We start from the raw sequence: 18,937 nt of genomic DNA, 5'->3' as shown, positions 1-18,937 counted from the left end.
CTCACTAACCCCTGACTTTACTCCCAAGACATCCCCAAACCACTCTTCCCCTTTACCCTTTAGCTTTGTTTCACTCAGAGCCAAAACATCCAGGTTCCTTTCCTCAAACATACTACCTATCTCTCCGTTTTTCTCATCTTGGTTACATCCACACACATTTAGACACCCCAATCTGAGGCTTCAAGGAGGATGAGCACTCCTCGCGTGACTCCTTCTTGTGTTTCCGCTTTTAGAAAGTTAAAATACAAGGAGGGGAGGGTTTCTGATCCCCCGCTCCTGTCCCCTTTAGTCGCCTTCTACGACATGTGAGGAATGCGTGGGAAGTATTCTTTCTCCCCTATCCCCAGGGATATATATATATATATATATTTTTTTTTTTTTTCTTGCTGTCTCCCGCGTTTGCGAGGTAGCGCAAGGAAACAGACGAAAGAAATGGCCCCACCCCCCCCATACACATGTATATACATACGTCCACACACGCAAATATACATACCTACACAGCTTTCCATGGTTTACCCCAGACGCTTCACATGCCTTGATTCAATCCACTGACAGCACGTCAACCCCGGTATACCACATCGATCCAATTCACTCTATTCCTTGCCCTCCTTTCACCCTCTTGCATGTTCAGGCCCCGATCACACAAAATCTTTTTCACTCCATCTTTCCACCTCCAATTTGGTCTCCCACTTCTCGTTCCCTCCACCTCCGACACATATATCCTCTTGGTCAATCTTTCCTCACTCATTCTCTCCATGTGCCCAAACCATTTCAAAACATCCTCTTCTGCTCTCTCAGCCACGCTCTTTTTATTTCAACACATCTCTCTTACCCTCACGTTACTTACTCGATCAAACCACCTCACACCACACATTGTTCTCAAACATCTCATTTCCAGCACATCCATCCTCCTGGGCACAGCTCTATCCATAGCCCACGCCTTGCAACCATACAACATTGTTGGAACCACTATACCTTCAAACATACCCATTTTTGCTTTCCGATATATATATAGGGGATAGGGGAGAAAGAATACTTCCCACGTATTCCCTGCGTGTCGTAGAAGGCGACTAAAAGGGAAGGGAGCGGGGGGCTGGAAATCCTCCCCTCTCATTTTTTTTTTTTTTCCAAAAGAAGGAACAGAGAAGGGGGCCATGTGAGGATGTTCCCTCAAAGGCCCAGTCCTCTGTTCTTAACGCTACCTCGCTAATGCGGGAAATGGCGAATAGTATGAATGAATGATGAATATATATATATATATATATATATATATATATACATATATATATATATATATATATATATATATATATATATATATATGTATATATATATATACCACTTCGTTCCAGTTCACTCTATTCCTTGCACGCCTTTCACCCTCCTGCATGTTCAGGCCCCGATCACTCAAAATCTTTTTCACTCCATCTTTCCACCTCCAATTTGGTCTCCCACTTCTTGTTCCCTCCACCTCTGACACATATATCCTCTTGGTCAATCTTTCCTCACTCATTCTCTCCATGTGACCAAACCATTACAAAACACCCTCTTCTGCTCTCTCGACCACACTCTTTATATTACCACACATCTTTCTTACCCTTTTATTACTTACTCAATCAAACCACCTCACACCATATGTTGTCCTTAAAACATCTCATTTCCAGCACATCCACCCTCCTCCACACAACTGTATCTATAGCCCACGCCTTGCAACCATATAACATTGTTGGAACCACTATTCCTTCAAACATACCCATGTTTGTTTTCCGAGATAATGTTCTCGACTTCCACACATTCTCCAACACTCTGAAAACTTTCGCCCCCTCCCTCACCCTATGATTCACTTCTGCTTCCATGGTTCCACCAGCTGCCAAAATCCACTCCCAGATATCTAAAACACTTCACTTCCTCCAGTTTTCCTCCATTCAAACTTACCTCTCAATTGACTTATCTCTCAACCCTAGTGTTCCTAATAACCTTGCTCTTATTCACATTTACTCTCAGCTTTCTTCTTTCACACACTTCACCAAACTCAGTCAACAGCTTCTGCAGTTTCTCACAGTAATCAGCCACCAGCGCTGTATCATCAGCATACAACAACTGACTCACTTTCCAAGCTCTCTCATCAACAACAGACTGCATACTTGCCCCTCTTTCCAAAACTCTTGCATTCACCTCCTTAACAACCCATTCATAACAAATTAAACAACCATGGAGACATCACACACCCCTGCCACAAACCTACATTCACTGAGAACCAATCTTTTTCCTCTCTTCCTACACGTACACTTTCATTACATCCTCGATAAAAACTTTTCACTGCTTCTAACAACCTACCTCCCACACCATATATTCTTAATACCTTCCACAGAGCATCTCTATCAACTCTATCATATGCCTTCTCCAGATCCATAAATGCTACATACACATCCATTTGCTTTTCTAAGTATTTCTCACATACATTCTTTAAAGCAAACACCTGATCCACACATCCTCTACCCCTTCTGAAACCACACTGCTCTTCCCCAATCTGATGCTCTATACATACCTTCACTCTCTCAGTCAACACCCTCCCATATAATTTCCCAGGAATACTCATCAAACTTATACCTATGTAAACTGAGCACTCACTTTTATCCTCTTTGCCTTTATACAATGGCACTATGCAAGCATTATGTCAATCCTCAGGCACCTCACCATGAGTCATACATACATTAAATAACCTTACCTACCAGTCAACAATACAGTCACACCCTTTTTTAATAAATTCCACTGCAATACCATCCAAACCTGCTGCCTTGCCAGCTTTCATTTTCTGAAAAGCTTTTACTACCTCTTCTCTGTTTACCAAATCATTCTCCCTAACACTCTCACTTTGCACACCACCTCAACCAAAACACCCTATATCTGCCACTCTATCATCAAACACATTCAACAAACCTTCAAAATACTCACTCCATCTCCTTCTCACATCACCACTACTTGTTATCACCTCCCCATTAGCCACCTTCACTGAAGTTCCCATTGATTCCCTTGTCTTCCGCACTTTATTTACCTCCTTCCAAAACATGTTTTTATTCTCCCTAAGATTAAATGATACTCTCTCACCCCAACTCTCTTTTGCCCTCTTTTTCACCTCTTGCACATTTCTCTTGACCTCCTGCCTCTTTCTTATATACATCTGCTAGTCATTTGCATTATTTCCCTGCAAAAATTGTCCAAATGCCCCTCTCTTCTCTTTCACTGACAATCTTACTTTTTCGTCCCACCACTCACTACCCTTTCTAATCTGCCCAACTCCCACGCTTCTCATGCCACAAGCATCTTTTGCACAAGCCATCACTGCTTCCCTAAATACATCCCATTCCTCCCCCACTCCCCTCATGTCCTTTGTTCTCACCTTTTTCCATTCTGTACTCATTCTCTTCTGGTACTTCCTCACACAAGTGTCCTTCCCAAGCTCGCTTACTCTCACCACTCTTTTCACCTCAACATTCTTCTTTTCTGAAAACCTCTACAAATGTTCACCTTCACCTCCACAAGATGATGATCAGAAATCCCTCTTTCGCGCGCCTATCAATTAACACATAATCCAATAACGCTCTCTAGCCATCTCTCCTACTTACATGTGTATACTTATGTATATCTCTCTTTTTAAACCAGGTATTCCTAATCACCAGTCCTTTTTCAGCACAGAAATCTACATGCTTTTCACCATTTCCATTTACAACACTGAACACTCCATGTATACCAATTACTCCCTCAACTGCCACATTACTCACCTTTGCATTCAAATCACCCATCACTATAACCTGGTCTCGTGCATCAAAACTACTAACACTCTCACTCAGCTGCTCCCAAAACACTTGCCTCTCATGATCTTTCTTCTCATGCCCAGGTGCATATGCACCAATAATCACCCATCTCTCTCCATCCACTTTCAGTTTTACCCATATCAATCTAGAGTTTACTTTCTTACACTCTATCACATACTCCTAGTACTCCTGTTTCAGGAGTAGTGCTACTCCTTCCCTTGCTCTTGTCCTCTGACTAACCCCTGACTTTACTCCCAAGACATTCCCAAACCACTCTTCCCCTTTACCCTTGAGCTTAGTTTCACTCAGAGCCAAAACATCCAGGTTCCTTTCCTCAAACATACTACCTATCTCTCCTTTTTTCTCTTCTTGGTTACATCTACACACATTTAGACACTCCAATCTGAGCCTTTGAGGAGGATGAGCACTCCCCGCATTACTCCTTCTTCTGTTTCCCCTTTTAGAAAGTTAAAATACAAGGAGAGGAGGGTTTCCATATGTGTATATGAGTGCATGGGTCATTCTTCATCTGATGCTATCTCACTGATGCAGGAAACAGCGATTAAGTACAATGATTCACCATGAATTTACTCAAAGGAAGGTTATTACTTCTATTCAGAATGAATATTCTGTATATTGAATAAAGCATATATAAGGGTATCAACCACTGATTCATCAATCAGTGAGTTATAAAAAATGAGGCTTAGTCAACATTTTCATAATTTCACATCATTATGATTATATTACTAGAAAGGAGGGGCCAAGGTCACAAAACTACAGAATCATCCTCAGAAGTAATGGAGATATGTGGGACAAGATAGACTTTGTCCTAATATGATAGGCAGGTGCACTAAAAGCACTGCAAACAAGGTAATGATACTGCTTGGGAAGGCATATCAGCACCATGGTGTTTTTAGTGCTTACCATAGTTATCAGTATGTTGCCACAAGTATTTTGTTTCTTCCAAGTTCAAGTCTTATATCACTTGTTTCTTGTATTATTCATCTTTTGTAATTCATCATTTAAGATGTGTATCAGTATGTGGTAGACTGACTTAATGAGAACACTAAGGCAAACTGATTATTTTTTCTCCAGCTGTGAATGTTTTCTTTCTTTATATCGAACATTTTTCTATTGCCTCATGTGAATGAAACTTAGACAATTTGGATGGCATACATTTTTTATTCTGGTATATTTCAGCTAATTTTGGCAGATTTCAACATATGTCAGGGTTTAGCCTTACCAGTAGTTTGAGATGCACTACCATCTTTGAAACAGTTGGCTGAGAAAGGCTTTCCTAATTGAATTGCTTTTCAGCTTGATGATGTGGATGCTGCTATAATCAAACCAATATTTATGAGCAACTGCTGAAGTGCCTGACCAACACTCTACTTCATCCATTGTTCTTATCTTTTCCTTAAAGTTAAAGATCTTTCTTACCTTCTTGGGAGGTTTACTTGTAGTAGGGGTACTTGTTTTGCTTTATCTGATTTGTTTCCTATTGTCATTATTTTGAGATACTTCTTCATACAAACATAGTTCATTCATTTTCAACATTTCAGAGGAACCAAAGGAGTAAAAGGAGAACGAGGCAACCGAGGTAGAGCTGGAACACTTATAACTGTGGGTGCATCAAACTACACTGAATTCAAGGGTGAAAAAGGATCGGCAGGTAAGGGAGGGAGTACGGTGATATGGACATGCGTTACAGTAGCTGGTTACTTTTGAGTCATTGGATACTTAAAAGGACCTTCACATATCTATACAACATATTTACAAAATGGAGTTAACCTCGTTCATTGCACCTGGTTAGTTTTATGGTTTACCCCCCTATGTGGCAGTAATTATAAGAATTAAAAAGATTTATTAAACATATTTAGTAATGAAAATGAGTAGTGTATTATCTCCTGATGGCAACAATGAAGTGTAGGACTCAACTGGATCACAATGTCCATAAGCCAACAGCATGTGTGTATTTTCTAGTTTACATAGCTCTCACTGCACTGCTAGATGCATGATGTAGCAGCAGGATTGTCTTCTTCTACTCAATTTTCTTGCGAAATGTAGTGATTACTGTACATGGATAACTGTTTTTACGTACTATAAGTATATTCATCCCTGGGGATAGGGGATTAAGAATACTTCCCACGTATTCCCTGCGTGTTGTAGAAGGCGACTAAAAGGGGAGGGAGCGGGGGGCTGGAAATCCTCCCCTCTCGTTTTTTTTTTTAATTTTCCAAAAGAAGGAACAGAGAATTGGGCCAGGTGAGGGTATTCCCTCAAAGGCCCAGTCCTCTGTTCTTAATGCTACCTCGCTAACGCGGGAAATGGCGAATAGTTTAAAAGAAAAAGTATATTCATGTTAAAAGTATTGGTCAAGATACTTATAATTTTCTCTGTTAATTTGAAAACATTGTTGCATCTAGAACATATGCCAGACCACCTATCCACAGCTCTATAGTCTCATCTTTTCAAAAATCTTGAAAAGGCATGAAATTCATCTGGAATTTTGTGCATATATTTTTAAGAATATGCTGGATCCTCAGCACCTCAAGTTGTTTATTGTCAACAAAATGAATAAGTTGAAGAAAGTGGTAATAAGGCTGTAGCTTTCCAAACTTCTTCATACTGTACATATCATTCAGTATCCAGTAGTCATTGCTTCTGTTTCTTTTCACAAGTGACAAGAATCATCACAGAAAGGAAAAGACACATCCAATCCTTGATTTTGTTGATCTCATTAGCCAATCTAGAGTGAAGTGAAAATAGAGGAAATGTGTTCCTGATACTGAAAATTTAAGTTTGTTTCATCCACATTCTTTTCTCTTATGTTTGTGTCAATAAACTATAGAAAAAAGAAAGTTCCTTTGAATAATAATTCCTGTTTTAGAATTTGAGGAATCACACATGAAGTATTTTAGCATAAATGGTGTAACCTGCTAGCCCCATATACAGCTACTTGCTCTGTCCCCACTACTCACACTCTGTGCTCATGTTGATGGTGGTGTGTGTGGATTATTTCTACCCTCACTGTCTCTGCTAAAGTCACTGTATCTCTCATCTTCACTAAATGGACATTCATCATCTTATGAATATACTTAGTTGATCTCAGTCAAATTCAGCAAGAGTATCAGCATGATTAGTGGGGTTGGAATGGCATAGTGGCAGCCTGCAATTGTTGCACTACCCTTTCTACCATGATCAAGAAAACCGTCTCATGCAGTTTGAAAAAATATTCCTCTCTTATGGCAGCAGTATGAGTTATTCCAGTTAGGTCATGTTTCAGGAATATTTATGTACCAAGCTCCTGCCTGGAAGCTTTGACTGCAGAAATCATATATGTATCAGCCACTGTGAATCCTTATTCTTCCGAGAGACTACACAAGTACCTGCTGCATGTAGCTCTACATACCTGTTTCTCTTAAATATGTTGATTGGTTGGTAAGGATACTCAGTGTAGGTATGGATCATGGTGAAGTGCTTGAGATGGGATGAATGCATGCATTGTGCCATTGTACAAAGGCAAAAGGGATAAAGGTGAGTGTTTAAACTACAAAGGCAAAAGTTTGTTGAGTATTCCTGGGAAATTATATGGGAGTGTTTTGATTGAGAGGGTGAAGGCATATACAGAGCATCAGACTGGGGAAGAGCAGTATGGTTTCAGAAGTGGTAGAGGATGTGTGGATCAGGTGTTTGCTTTGAAGAGTATATGTGAGAAATACTTAGAAAAACAGATGGATTTGTATGTAGCATTTATGGATCTGGAGAAGGCATATGATAGGGTTGATAGAGATGCTTAGTGGAAGGTTTTAAGAGTTTAGAGTGTGGGAGGTAAGTTGCTAGAAACAGTGAAAAGTTTTTACGAAGGATGTAAGGCATGTGTACATCTAGGAAGTGAGGAGAGTGATTGGTTCCCAGTGAATGTTGGTTTGTGGCAGGGATGTATGAAGTCCCCTTGGTTGTTCAATTTGTTTGTGGATGGAGTGGTTAGGGAGGTAACTGTAAGAGTTTTGGAGAGAGGGGTGAGTATGCAGTTCATTGTGGATGAGAGGGACTGGGAAGTGAGTCAGTTGTTGTTCACCGATGATACAGCTCTAGTGGCTGATTCAGGTGAGAAACTGCAGAAGTTGGTGACTGAGTTTGGAAAAGTGTATGAAAGGAGAAAGGTGAGAGTGAATGTGAATAAGAGCAGGGTTATTAGGTTCAGTAGGGTTGAGGGACAAGTTAATTGGGATGTAAGTTTGGAGAAAAATTAGAGGAAGTGGTGTTTTAGATATCTGCAAGTGGACATTTCAGCGGATGGAGCCATGGAAGTGGAAGTAAATCACAGATTGGGGAGGGGGCGAAGGTTCTAGGAATGATGAAGAATGTGTGGAAGGAGAGAAAGTTATCTTCGAGAGCAAAAATGGGTACGTTTGAAGGAAGCGTTGTTCCAACAATGTTATATGGTTGCAGTGCACGGGATATAGATAGGGTTGTACGGAGGAGGGTGGATATGTTGGAAATGAAGTGTTTGAGGACATGTGGTGTGAGGTGGTTTGATCAAGGAAGTAATGAAAGGGTAAGAACAATATGAGGTAATAAAAAGGGTGTAGTTGAGAGAGCAGAAGAGGGTGTGTTGAAATGGTTTGGACATATGGAGAGAATGAGTGAGGAAAGATTGACAAAGAGGATATATGTGTCAGAGGTGGAGGGAAGGAGAAGCGGGAGACTAGATTGGAAGTGGAAGGATGGAGTAAAAGATTTTGAGCACTCGGGGCCTGAACATGCAGGAGGGAGAAAGGTGTGCGAGGAATAAAGTGAATTGGAACAATGTGGTACACTGGGGTCGGCGTGCTGTCAATGGACTGAACCAGGGCATGTGAAGCATCTGGGGTAAGTGGGGAGTAGGATGCTGTTTCATGTGTGGCGGGGTGGCGATGAGAATGGATGAAGGCAGCGAGTATGAATATGTACATGTGTATATATGTATATGTCTGTGTAGTATATGTATATATACGTTGAAATGTGTAGGTATGTCTACGTGCATGTGTGGGCGTCTATGTATGTGCATGTGTATGTGGGTGGGTTGGGATATTCTTTTATCTGTTTCCTTGCACTACCTTGCTAATATGGGAGACAGCAACTAGGTATGATGAAATAAATAATGATATTTTTATCATTATACTTAACCGCCGTCTCTCACATCAGCGAGGTAGTGCAAGGAAACAGACGAAGAATGGCCCAATCCACCCACATACACATGTATATACATAAACACCCACGCACACACACAGACATATACATTTCAATGTATATATACATATACATATACATACAAAGACATACATATATACACTTGTACATATCCATACTTTCTGCCTTCATCCCCCCACCTCCCCTCTAGTGAGGCAGCCGCAGAAACAGACAAAAAAAAGGCCACATTCATTCACACTCAGTCTCAAGTTGTCATGTGTAATGCACTCAAACCACAGCTCCCTTTCCACATCAAGGCCCCACAGACCTTTCCATGGTTTACCCCAGACGCTTCACATTCCCTGGTTCAATCCACTGACAGCACATCCACCACAGTATACCACATTGTTCCAATTCACTCAATTCCTTGCATGCCTTTCACCCTCCTGTATGATCAGGCCCTGATCCCTCAAAATCTTTTTTCACTCCATCCTTCCACCTCCATTTTGGTCTCCTGCTTCTCCCTCTTCCTTCCACCTCTGACACATATATCCTCTTTGTCAATCTTTCCTCACTCATTCTCTCCATGTGTCCAAACCATTTCAACATACCCTCTTCTCCCTCAACCAAACTCTTTTCATTACCACACATCTCTCTTACCATTTCATTACTTACTCGATCAAACCACCTCACACCACATATTGTCCTCAAACATTTCATTTCCAACACATCCACCCTCCTCTGCACAACCCTATCTATCGCCCACGCCTCATAACCATATAACATTGTTGGAACCATTATTCCTTCAAACATGCCCATTTTTGCTCTCCGAGACAACGTATTTGCCTTCCACACGTTCTTCAACACTCCCAGAACTTTTGCTCCCTCCCCCACCATGTGACTCACTTCCACTTCCATGGTTCCATCTGGTGCTAAGTCCACTCCTAGATATGTAAAATGCTTCACTTCCTCCAGTTTTTCTCCATTCAAACTTACCTCCCAATTAAACTTGTCCCTCAACCCTTATGTACCTAATAACCTTGCTCTTATTCATATTTGCTCTCAACTTTCTTGTTTCACACACTTTACCAAGCTCAGTCTCTAACTTCTGCAGTTCCTCACCTGAATCAGCCACCAGTGCTGCATCATCAGTGAACAACAACTGACTCACTTCCCAAGCCCTCTCATCCACAATAGACTGCATACCTGTCCCTTGCTCCAAAACTCTTGCATTCACCTCCCTAACCACCCCATCCATAAACAAATCAAACAACCATGGAGACATCACACACACCCCTGCTGAAAACCGACATTCACTGGGAACCAATCACTTTCCTCTCTTCCTACTTGTACACATGCCTTACATCCTTGGTAAAAACTCTTCACTGCTTCTAGCAACTTACCTCCCACACTCCCATGCCATATATTCTTAAAACCTTCCACAAAGCATCTCTATCCACAGCAGTCAGTAACAGGGTAAGTATGGATTCCTTTGAAATGAGAAGTTCTTTAACGAGATTTTTCTCTCATGATACGGTCTTACTAAGGGTGACATTTTACTCACAGCATAACCATATGCAGACGGAATTCTGAAATGCCAGGTGAGTACCATATGCTGTTGCCTTATAAAAAATACCCATGAGGAATTTTTATCTGAATTTCTCATGATAATGCACTGGGTCCTGTTTGGGATAAACTCCAGCTTTTCTTTCTGAGAAAATCTGACAGTTCAGCCAAAGAGGAGTATCTGTATCTCTGACTCCCATTCCCTTTAGGAACTCCTTCATGGGGGGTAGCCATGGCAAAAGAGTCTCCATAGCCATTGAAATCTAGTGCTACTTCTTATCCTTTTTTGCAGAGGGAAACTCTAGCAGTGTTTTCAGTGGCTCCTACCTATCATTCTGACCAACTACATCCACCTAATGTGTTTAGCTAATATCCCTAAGTAATGTTCCAACCTACTACTTCTACCTAATGCTCCTACCTACTACTTCTGCCTAACATTCCTACTTACTACTTTTATCTATTGCTTCTAATATTTCACCATAAGGCAGGGATAACCTTGTAGAGTCTAGACAGTTTACATCTGACAGTTTGGATCCTCATTGTATTCTTAATGAATGTTTTTCTCTGTAACCACAGGCTCAAGAAGGAAAGATAATGATTTGCATTCATTATCCAGACTCAGGACTTTTCTTCTCTTTGATGATACCTCTTATGGGTTAAGATGTTCCAAAAAACCTAGTTTCTTGCCCAGGAGTGAAACTATTAGATGAAGTAATAGCTCTTTTGTTGACTGTTGACGACATCAAGAAAACCTTTTGATGTTTCCCGAGCTTGATTTCTTAAAATTTTTAGACATGCCCTGAGTTTATCAAGGGGAACATTGTTTGTTCTCTTTGGATCATTGAAATCCATGTTAATGATAGGTCTCTTTTCCTGGACTCTCTCTCTCTCTCTCTCTCTCTCTCTCTCTCTCTCTCTCTCTCTCTCTCTCTCTCTCTCTCTCTCTCTCTCTCTCATTATGAGTTTTATGGTAGAGCATATGTTGAGAGAGCTCACTTGCACCTTATCCTTCCTCAGGAACCTTTTAAAAAAGGATTGTTTGCATGTGTGGTGGGTTGTGGTGGTAGGGGCCCTTAGCACTTATTTTTCACTTTCAACAAATTGAATGTTAGTGTAGATATTGTCGCCCTTCTTTGTGTGGCTCTGAGAATTCCTCCTTTGGGAGAAATAGATTTTAGTGTACTCCTGATTAACCACTGAAGATTACTATTCCACTTTTAGGTTTAGTCTTCTAAAGATATTTTCTCCAACCCTCCTCCTTCATGTGGATACTGCTCTCATACTTGCAGAACTAAACATATAACAGATAAAAATGAAGGTTTTGAAATATGAAAGCCTTTTCTGTTTGTGGTGGTCCTGCAAGCATTTTTCCTCCTAGTCTCTTTGCTCTGTTCAGGTATTCCCTCTCCTTTTTTGTAGAACCATTCTCTGTATCATGCATGTGTGACCACATTTGGGTTGATAGATTGACCCATGAATAACTAAGCTAACTGTGGCCAAAAGCCAGTGGATTGATTCTGTCATCCTTGCATTGATCTCCAAATGGCCGGGGATGTGCTGGGTACATTTTGAGCATTTAATACCTCTTCCACAGGTTTTGAACAGAATCTATTATGTTGTTTTTATTCATCAGGTCTTATGGGAGGTAGAGGCCCAAAAGGCTTCAAGGGTGATCCTGGGGAGGATGGTCAAGTTGGTCCAATAGGGCCTCCTGGTTTCACCACACCAGGACCTCAAGGACTGAAAGGATATCCAGGACAAGTTGGAGATGTGGGACAAGTGGGTAGGAAAGGTATCCAAGGGCAAGATGGCATTCCAGGAGTGAATGTAAGTAATATTGTATTAAGTGACATTTTCACGCACTTGCTTCAGCAGGAACTTAATAGGGGGAGCCATTTTTTCAGTGTTAATGTTAGCTGTGTCATTACTCCATATTGATTATTTTAGTTTTTGTTGGCATTATGTCTTTTATGAAAGATTGCAATATAGATGTCTTTGCATTGCATTCTTAATAATGCTTTTACCTATTCATTATAATTTTCTTAAATAGTCACTGAATTTCCTGATAAACTGCTTAGTTTGTGGTTATAGAGATCTTTCTATTGATTAAGAATGCAAAATCTAGGATTGCTTCATGAAAATACTCTTTATTGACTTAGTTCAGTTCTACAAGATATTGCTTTAAAAATAGTTTCTCCGATTAAAAGTGAACTGCAGTTTAACTAAGATAATAATTAAAGCTCATATATGTACTCTCTAGGGAGTGAACGGTATCATTGGAGACGATGGAGAAGATGCTTTAAGTGGAATTCCAGGTCAACCAGGGAGGCCTGGTCTCACTGGGCGTAAAGGAGACCCAGGTTTTTATGGTGCTCCTGGATCTAAAGGCTTTTATGGATTGCCTGGACCAGATGGTTTGCGTGGTGCTAAAGGAGCCCCTGGAAATCTTGGTTTTCCAGGTCGGAAGGTGAGATCCCTCATTGTTCACATGTTGATGTTTTAGTTTGATGACAGTTAGATTATTATTATTTTCATTATTACTATACTTGATCGCCATTTCCTGCGTCATTGAGTCAGTGCCAGGACATGAACGAAGAAAGACCCACCCACTCATATACACACTTATGTACATACACGTACATTTATTTTGTTAATTTATCATACTTTGTTGCTGTCTCCCGCGTTAGCGAGGTAGCGCAAGGGAACAGATAAAAGAATGGCCCAACCCACCCACATACACGTGTATATACATACACGTCCACATATGCACATATACATACCTATACTTTTCAACGCATACATATATATATATATGCTTACACAGACATATACATATATACACATGTATATAATTCCTACTTGCTGCCTTTATTCATTCCCCTCACCACCCTTCCAACATGAAATGACAACCCCCTCCCCCCCGCACGTGCGTGAGGTAGTGCTAGGAAAAGACAACAAAGGCCACATATTTTCACACTCAGTCTCTAGCTGTCATGAATATTGCACCAAAACCATAGCTCCCTTTCCACATCCAGGCCCCACAAAACATTCCATGGTTTACCCCAGACGCTTTACATGCCCTGTTTCAATCCAATGACAGCACGTCCACCCCGGTATACCACATTGTTCCAGTTCACTCTATTCCTTGCACGCCTTTCACCCTCCTGCATGTTCAGGTCCAGATCGCTCAAAATCTTTTTCACTCCATCCTTCCACCTCCAATTTGGTCTCCCACTCCTTGTTCCCTCTGCCTCTGACACATATATCCTCTTTGTCACTCTTTCCTCACTCATTCTCTCCTTGTGACCAAACCATTTCAATACACCCTCTTCTGCTTTCTCAACCACACTCTTTTTATTACCACACATCTCTCTTACCCTTTCATTACCTACTTGATCACACCACCTCACACCACATATTGTCCTCAAACATCTCATTTCCAACACACCACCCTCCTCTGCACAACCCTATCTATAGCCCATGCCTCGCAACCATATAAGATTGTTGGAACCACTATTCCTTCAAACATACCCATTTTTGCTTTCCACACATTTTTCAGTGCTCCCAGAACTTTTGTCCCCTCCCCCACCCTGTGACTCACTTCTGCTTCCAAGGTTCCATCGTCTGCCAAATCCACATATACATACATATACATATCAACATATACAAATATACATACATATACATACTCATACACAGACATATACATTTTTTTTCTTTTCTTTCATACTATTTGCCATTTCCCGCATTAGCGAGGTAGTGTTAAGAACAGAGGATGAGGACTGGGCCTTTGAGGGAATATTCTCACCTGGCTCCCTTCTCTGTTCCTTCTTTTGGAAAATTAAAAAAAAAAATGAGAGGGGAGGATTTCCAGCCCCCCGCTCCCTTCCCTTTTAGTCGCCTTCTACGACACGCAGGGAATACGTGGGAAGTATTCTTTCTCCCCGATCCCCAGGGATAATCCATATACATATATACATATATATATATTTATACTTGTTTGCCTTCATCCATTCCTTGCACCACTCTGCCCCATAGGATATCAGCATCACCACCCTCTATGTCAATGAGGTAGCACCAGGAAGACAGGCAAAAAAGGCTACATTTGTTCACACTCAGTCTCTACCTGTCATGTGTAATGCACAGAAACCACAACTCGCTATCCACATCCAGGCCCTACAGACATTTTCATGCTTTACCTCAGACATTTCACATGCCCTGGTTCAGTCCACTGACAGCATGTCAAACCCGGTATACCACATCGTTCCAATTCACTCTATTCCTTGTGCACCACTCACCATCATGTATGTTTTGGTCCCAGTTGCTAAGAATCTTTTTCACTCAATCCTCCCACCTCCAGTTTGGTCTCCTGCTTCTCCTTGTTCCCTCCACTTCTGATACATATACAGTGAAGCTTCGATTTAACGGACTAATTGGGGGGGGGGGTGTCCGTTAATGCCAAAAGTCCATTAAATCAAGAATGTAACCTAGGGGCCATTTTTGATGCAATGTACAGTGTACATGCTTTCTTTTATTTCCCCTATCATTTGATGCCATTTTGAAGTGTAAGGATTGCAAGATAATTACATAAATAAATTCATAATCCTCTATGTACAACCTGACCATATGATAGCTTGAGGCATACTGAGACCGAAACAAAGCAATTATACCCCACACTACCAAAAACAAGTGGATTATGAAATGTGTATGGTTGCAACATTTCAGATTATTATTTTTTTTCATTATCAATAAATGATGTATTATTATTTGCCCAGTCTGTTAAATCCAAAATCCATTAAATTGGGGTCTGTTAAATTGAGGGTTTACTATATCCTTTGTCAGCCTTTCCTCTCATTCTCTCATGTCCAAACCATTTCAACACACCCTCTTCCTATCTCTCAACCACACTCTTTTTGTTACCGCACATCTCTCTTAACTTTTTATTACTTACTCGATCAAACCACCTCACACCTCGTATTGTCCTCAAATGTTTCATTTCTAACACATCCACCCTCCTCCACACAGCTCTATCTATAGCCCATGCCTCGCAACCATATGATATTGTTGGAACTAATATATCTTTAAACACCCATTTTTGCTCTCTAAAATAGTTTTCTTTCCACACATTCTCCATCACTTCCAGAACTTTTGCCCCCTACCCCAACCAATGACACACTTCCACTTCCATGGTTCCTTTTGCTGCCAAGTATACTCCTAGATATCAAAAACACTTCACTTCCCCAGTTTTTCTCCATTCAAACTTGCATCCCAACTAACTTGTTCCTCAACCCTGCTGAACCTAATAACCTTGCTTTTATTCACATTTACTCTCTTTCATACTCACTCATCAACTTCTGCAGTTTCTCACTCGAATCAGCCACCAGAGCTGTATCATCAGCAAATAAGAAATGATACACTTCCCAGGCCCTCTCATCCCCAGTAGACTGCATACTCACCCCTCTCTCCAAAACTCATGTATATACCTCCCTCCCCACCCCATCCATTAACAAATTAAACAACCATGGTGACATCTTACACCCTTGCTGTAGACTGAACTTCACTCAGAATCATTCACTCTCCTCTCTTCCTACTTGTACACATGCCTTACACCCTTGTTAAAAACTTCTCACTGCTTCTAGCAGCTTACCTCCCACACCATATATTCCAATTCAATTTATTTCATGCCCACCTTTTACCCTCATGCATATTCAGCCCCCAGTCACTCAAAATCTTTTTCACTCCAGCTTTCCATCTCCTATTGGGTCTCCCAGTTCTTTTTCACTCCACTTCTGAAACATATATATACTCTTGTCAACCTTTCTATACTCATTCTCTCCATATGTCCAGACCATTTCAATACACCCTCTACTACTTTCTCAACCGCACTCTTTTTATTTCCACACATCTCTCTTACCTTTTCATAACATACTTGAGCAAACCACCTCACACCTACATATTGTCATCACACATATCATTTCCGAAAACTCTACCCTTCTCCACTTAACCCTATCTGTAGCCCATGCCTTAGTCATATAATATTGTTGGAATTACTACTTTAAACATACCTGTTTTTGCCCTTCGAGGAAATGTTCTCTCATCACTCCCAGAAGACATAGTGAAAGTCTCGCAGAAGATGAAAGCCGGCAAGGCAATGGTTTGGATGGCATTGTAGTGGAATTCATTAAAAAACGGGGTGACTGTGTTGTTAACTGGTTGGTGAAGATATTCAGTGAATTTATGGCTCACGGTGAAGTGCCTGAGGATTAGCAGAATGCATGCATAGTGCCAACGTGCGAAGGCAAACGGGATAAAGATGAGTGTTCAAATTACAGAGATAAGTTTGTTGAGTATTCCTGGGAAATCATATGGGAGGGTATTGATTGAGAGGGTGATGGCATGTACATCAGACTGGGGAAGAGCAGTGTGGTTTCAGAAGTGGTAAAGGATGTGTGGATCAGGTGTTTGCTTTGAAGAATGTATGTGAGAAATACTTAGAAAAACAGATGGGTTTGTATGTAGCATTTATGGATCTGGAGAAGGCATATGATAGAGTTGATAGAAATGCTCTGTGGAAAGTACTAAGAGTATATGGTGTGGGAGGAAAGTTGCTAGAAGAGTATATGAAAAGTTTTTGAGGATGTAAGGCATGTGTACGAGTAGGAAGAGGGGAAAGTGATTGGTTCCCAGAGAGATGTCGGTTTGTGGCAGGTGTATGTGATGACTCTCCATGGTTGTTTAATTTGTTTATGGATGGGGTTGTTAGGGAGGTGAATGCAAGAGTTTTGGAAAGAAGGGCAAGTATGCAGTCTGTTGTGGATGAGAGGTGCTTGGGAAGTGAGTCAGTTGTTGTTTGCTGATGATACAGCACTGGTGGCTGATTCGGGTGAGAAACTGCAGAAGCTGGTGACTGAGTTTGGTAAAGTGTGTGAAAGAAGAGAGCTAAGAGTAAATGTGAATAAGAGCAAGGTTATTAGGTACAGTAGGGTTGAGGGACAAGTCAATTGGGAGGTAAGTTTGAATGGAGAAAAACTGGAGGAAGTGAAGTGTTTTAGATATCTGGGAGTGGATTTGGCAGCAGATGGAACCATGGAAGCAGAAGTGAATCATAGGGTGGGGGAGGGGGTGAAAGTTCTGGGAGAGTTGAAAAATGTGTGGAAGGTGAGAATGTTATATTGAAAAGCAAAAATGGGTAAGTTTGAAGGAATAGTGGTTCGAACAATGTTATATGGTTGCGAGGCGTAGCTATAGACAGAGTTTTGCGGAGGAGGGTGGATGTGCTGGAAATGAGATGTTTTAGGGCAATATGTGGTGTGAGGTGGTTTGATCGAGTAAGTAATGAAAGGGTAAGAGAGATGTGGGGTAATAAAAAGAGTGGTTGAGAGAGAAGAGTATGTTTTGAAGTGGTTTGATCACATGGAGAGAATGAGTGAGGAAAGATTGTGTCAGAGGTGGAGGGAATGAGAAGAAGTGGGAGACCAAATTGGATGTGGAAAAATGGAGTGAAAAAGATTTTGAGTGATCGGGGCCTGAACATGCAGGAGAGTGAAAGGCGTGCAAGGAATAGAGTGAATTGGAATGATGTGGTATAGAGGGGTCGATGTGCTGTCAATGGATTGAAGCAGGGCATGTGAAGCGTCGGGGGTAAACCATGGAAAGTCTTGTGGGGCCTGGATGTGGAAAGGGAGCTGTGGTTTCGGTGCATTATACATAACAGCTAGAGACTGAGTGTGAACGAATGTGGCCTTTGCTGTCTTTTCCTAGTGCTACCTCGCGCACATTCGGGGAGAGGGGGTTGTCATTTTATGTGTGGTGGGGGGGGCGATGGGAATGAATAAGGGTAGACAGTATGAATTATGTACATGTGTATATATGTATATGTCTGTGTGTGTATATATATGTGTACGTTGAGATGTATAGGTGTGTATATGTGCGTGTGTGGACGTGTATGTATATACATGTGTATGTGGGTGGGTTGGGCCATTCTTTCGTCTGTTTCCTTGCGCTACCTCACTAACACGGGAGACAGCGACAAAGTATAATAAAGTAAATATAAATATGCATGGATCTGGAGAAGGCATATGATAGAGTTGATAGAGATGCTCTGTGGAAGGTATTAAGAATATATGGTGTGGGAGGCAAGTTGTTAGAAGCAGTGAAAAGTTTTTATCGAGGATGTAAGGCATGTGTACGTGTAGGAAGAGAGGAAAGTGATTGGTTCTCAGTGAATGTAGGTTTGCGGCAGGGGTGTGTGATGTCTCCATGGTTGTTTAATCTGTTTATGGATGGGGTTGTTAGGGAGGTGAATGCAAGAGTTTTGGAAAGTCTTGAAGTTTTGAAATGGTTTGGGCACATGGAGAGAATGAGTGAGGAAAGATTGACCA

General features: G+C 41.2%; 1 protein-coding gene across 1 annotated transcript in view; it reads left to right on the top strand.

The window, feature by feature from the left end:
- Nucleotides 1-18,937, top strand: part of LOC139751519 (uncharacterized) — a 302,420-nt gene that overhangs the window by 152,131 nt on the left and 131,352 nt on the right. The window contains exons 13-15 of the mRNA XM_071667018.1: nucleotides 5,378-5,487; nucleotides 12,190-12,383; nucleotides 12,817-13,023. Coding sequence (XP_071523119.1) covers nucleotides 5,378-5,487; nucleotides 12,190-12,383; nucleotides 12,817-13,023 — 511 coding nt within the window. The remainder of the gene's footprint in view (nucleotides 1-5,377; nucleotides 5,488-12,189; nucleotides 12,384-12,816; nucleotides 13,024-18,937) is intronic.

The sequence above is a fragment of the Panulirus ornatus genome, chromosome 11, assembly GCF_036320965.1.
Source record: "Panulirus ornatus isolate Po-2019 chromosome 11, ASM3632096v1, whole genome shotgun sequence".
NCBI lineage: Eukaryota > Metazoa > Arthropoda > Malacostraca > Decapoda > Palinuridae > Panulirus > Panulirus ornatus.
This window is presented reverse-complemented; position numbering and strand designations above follow the sequence as displayed.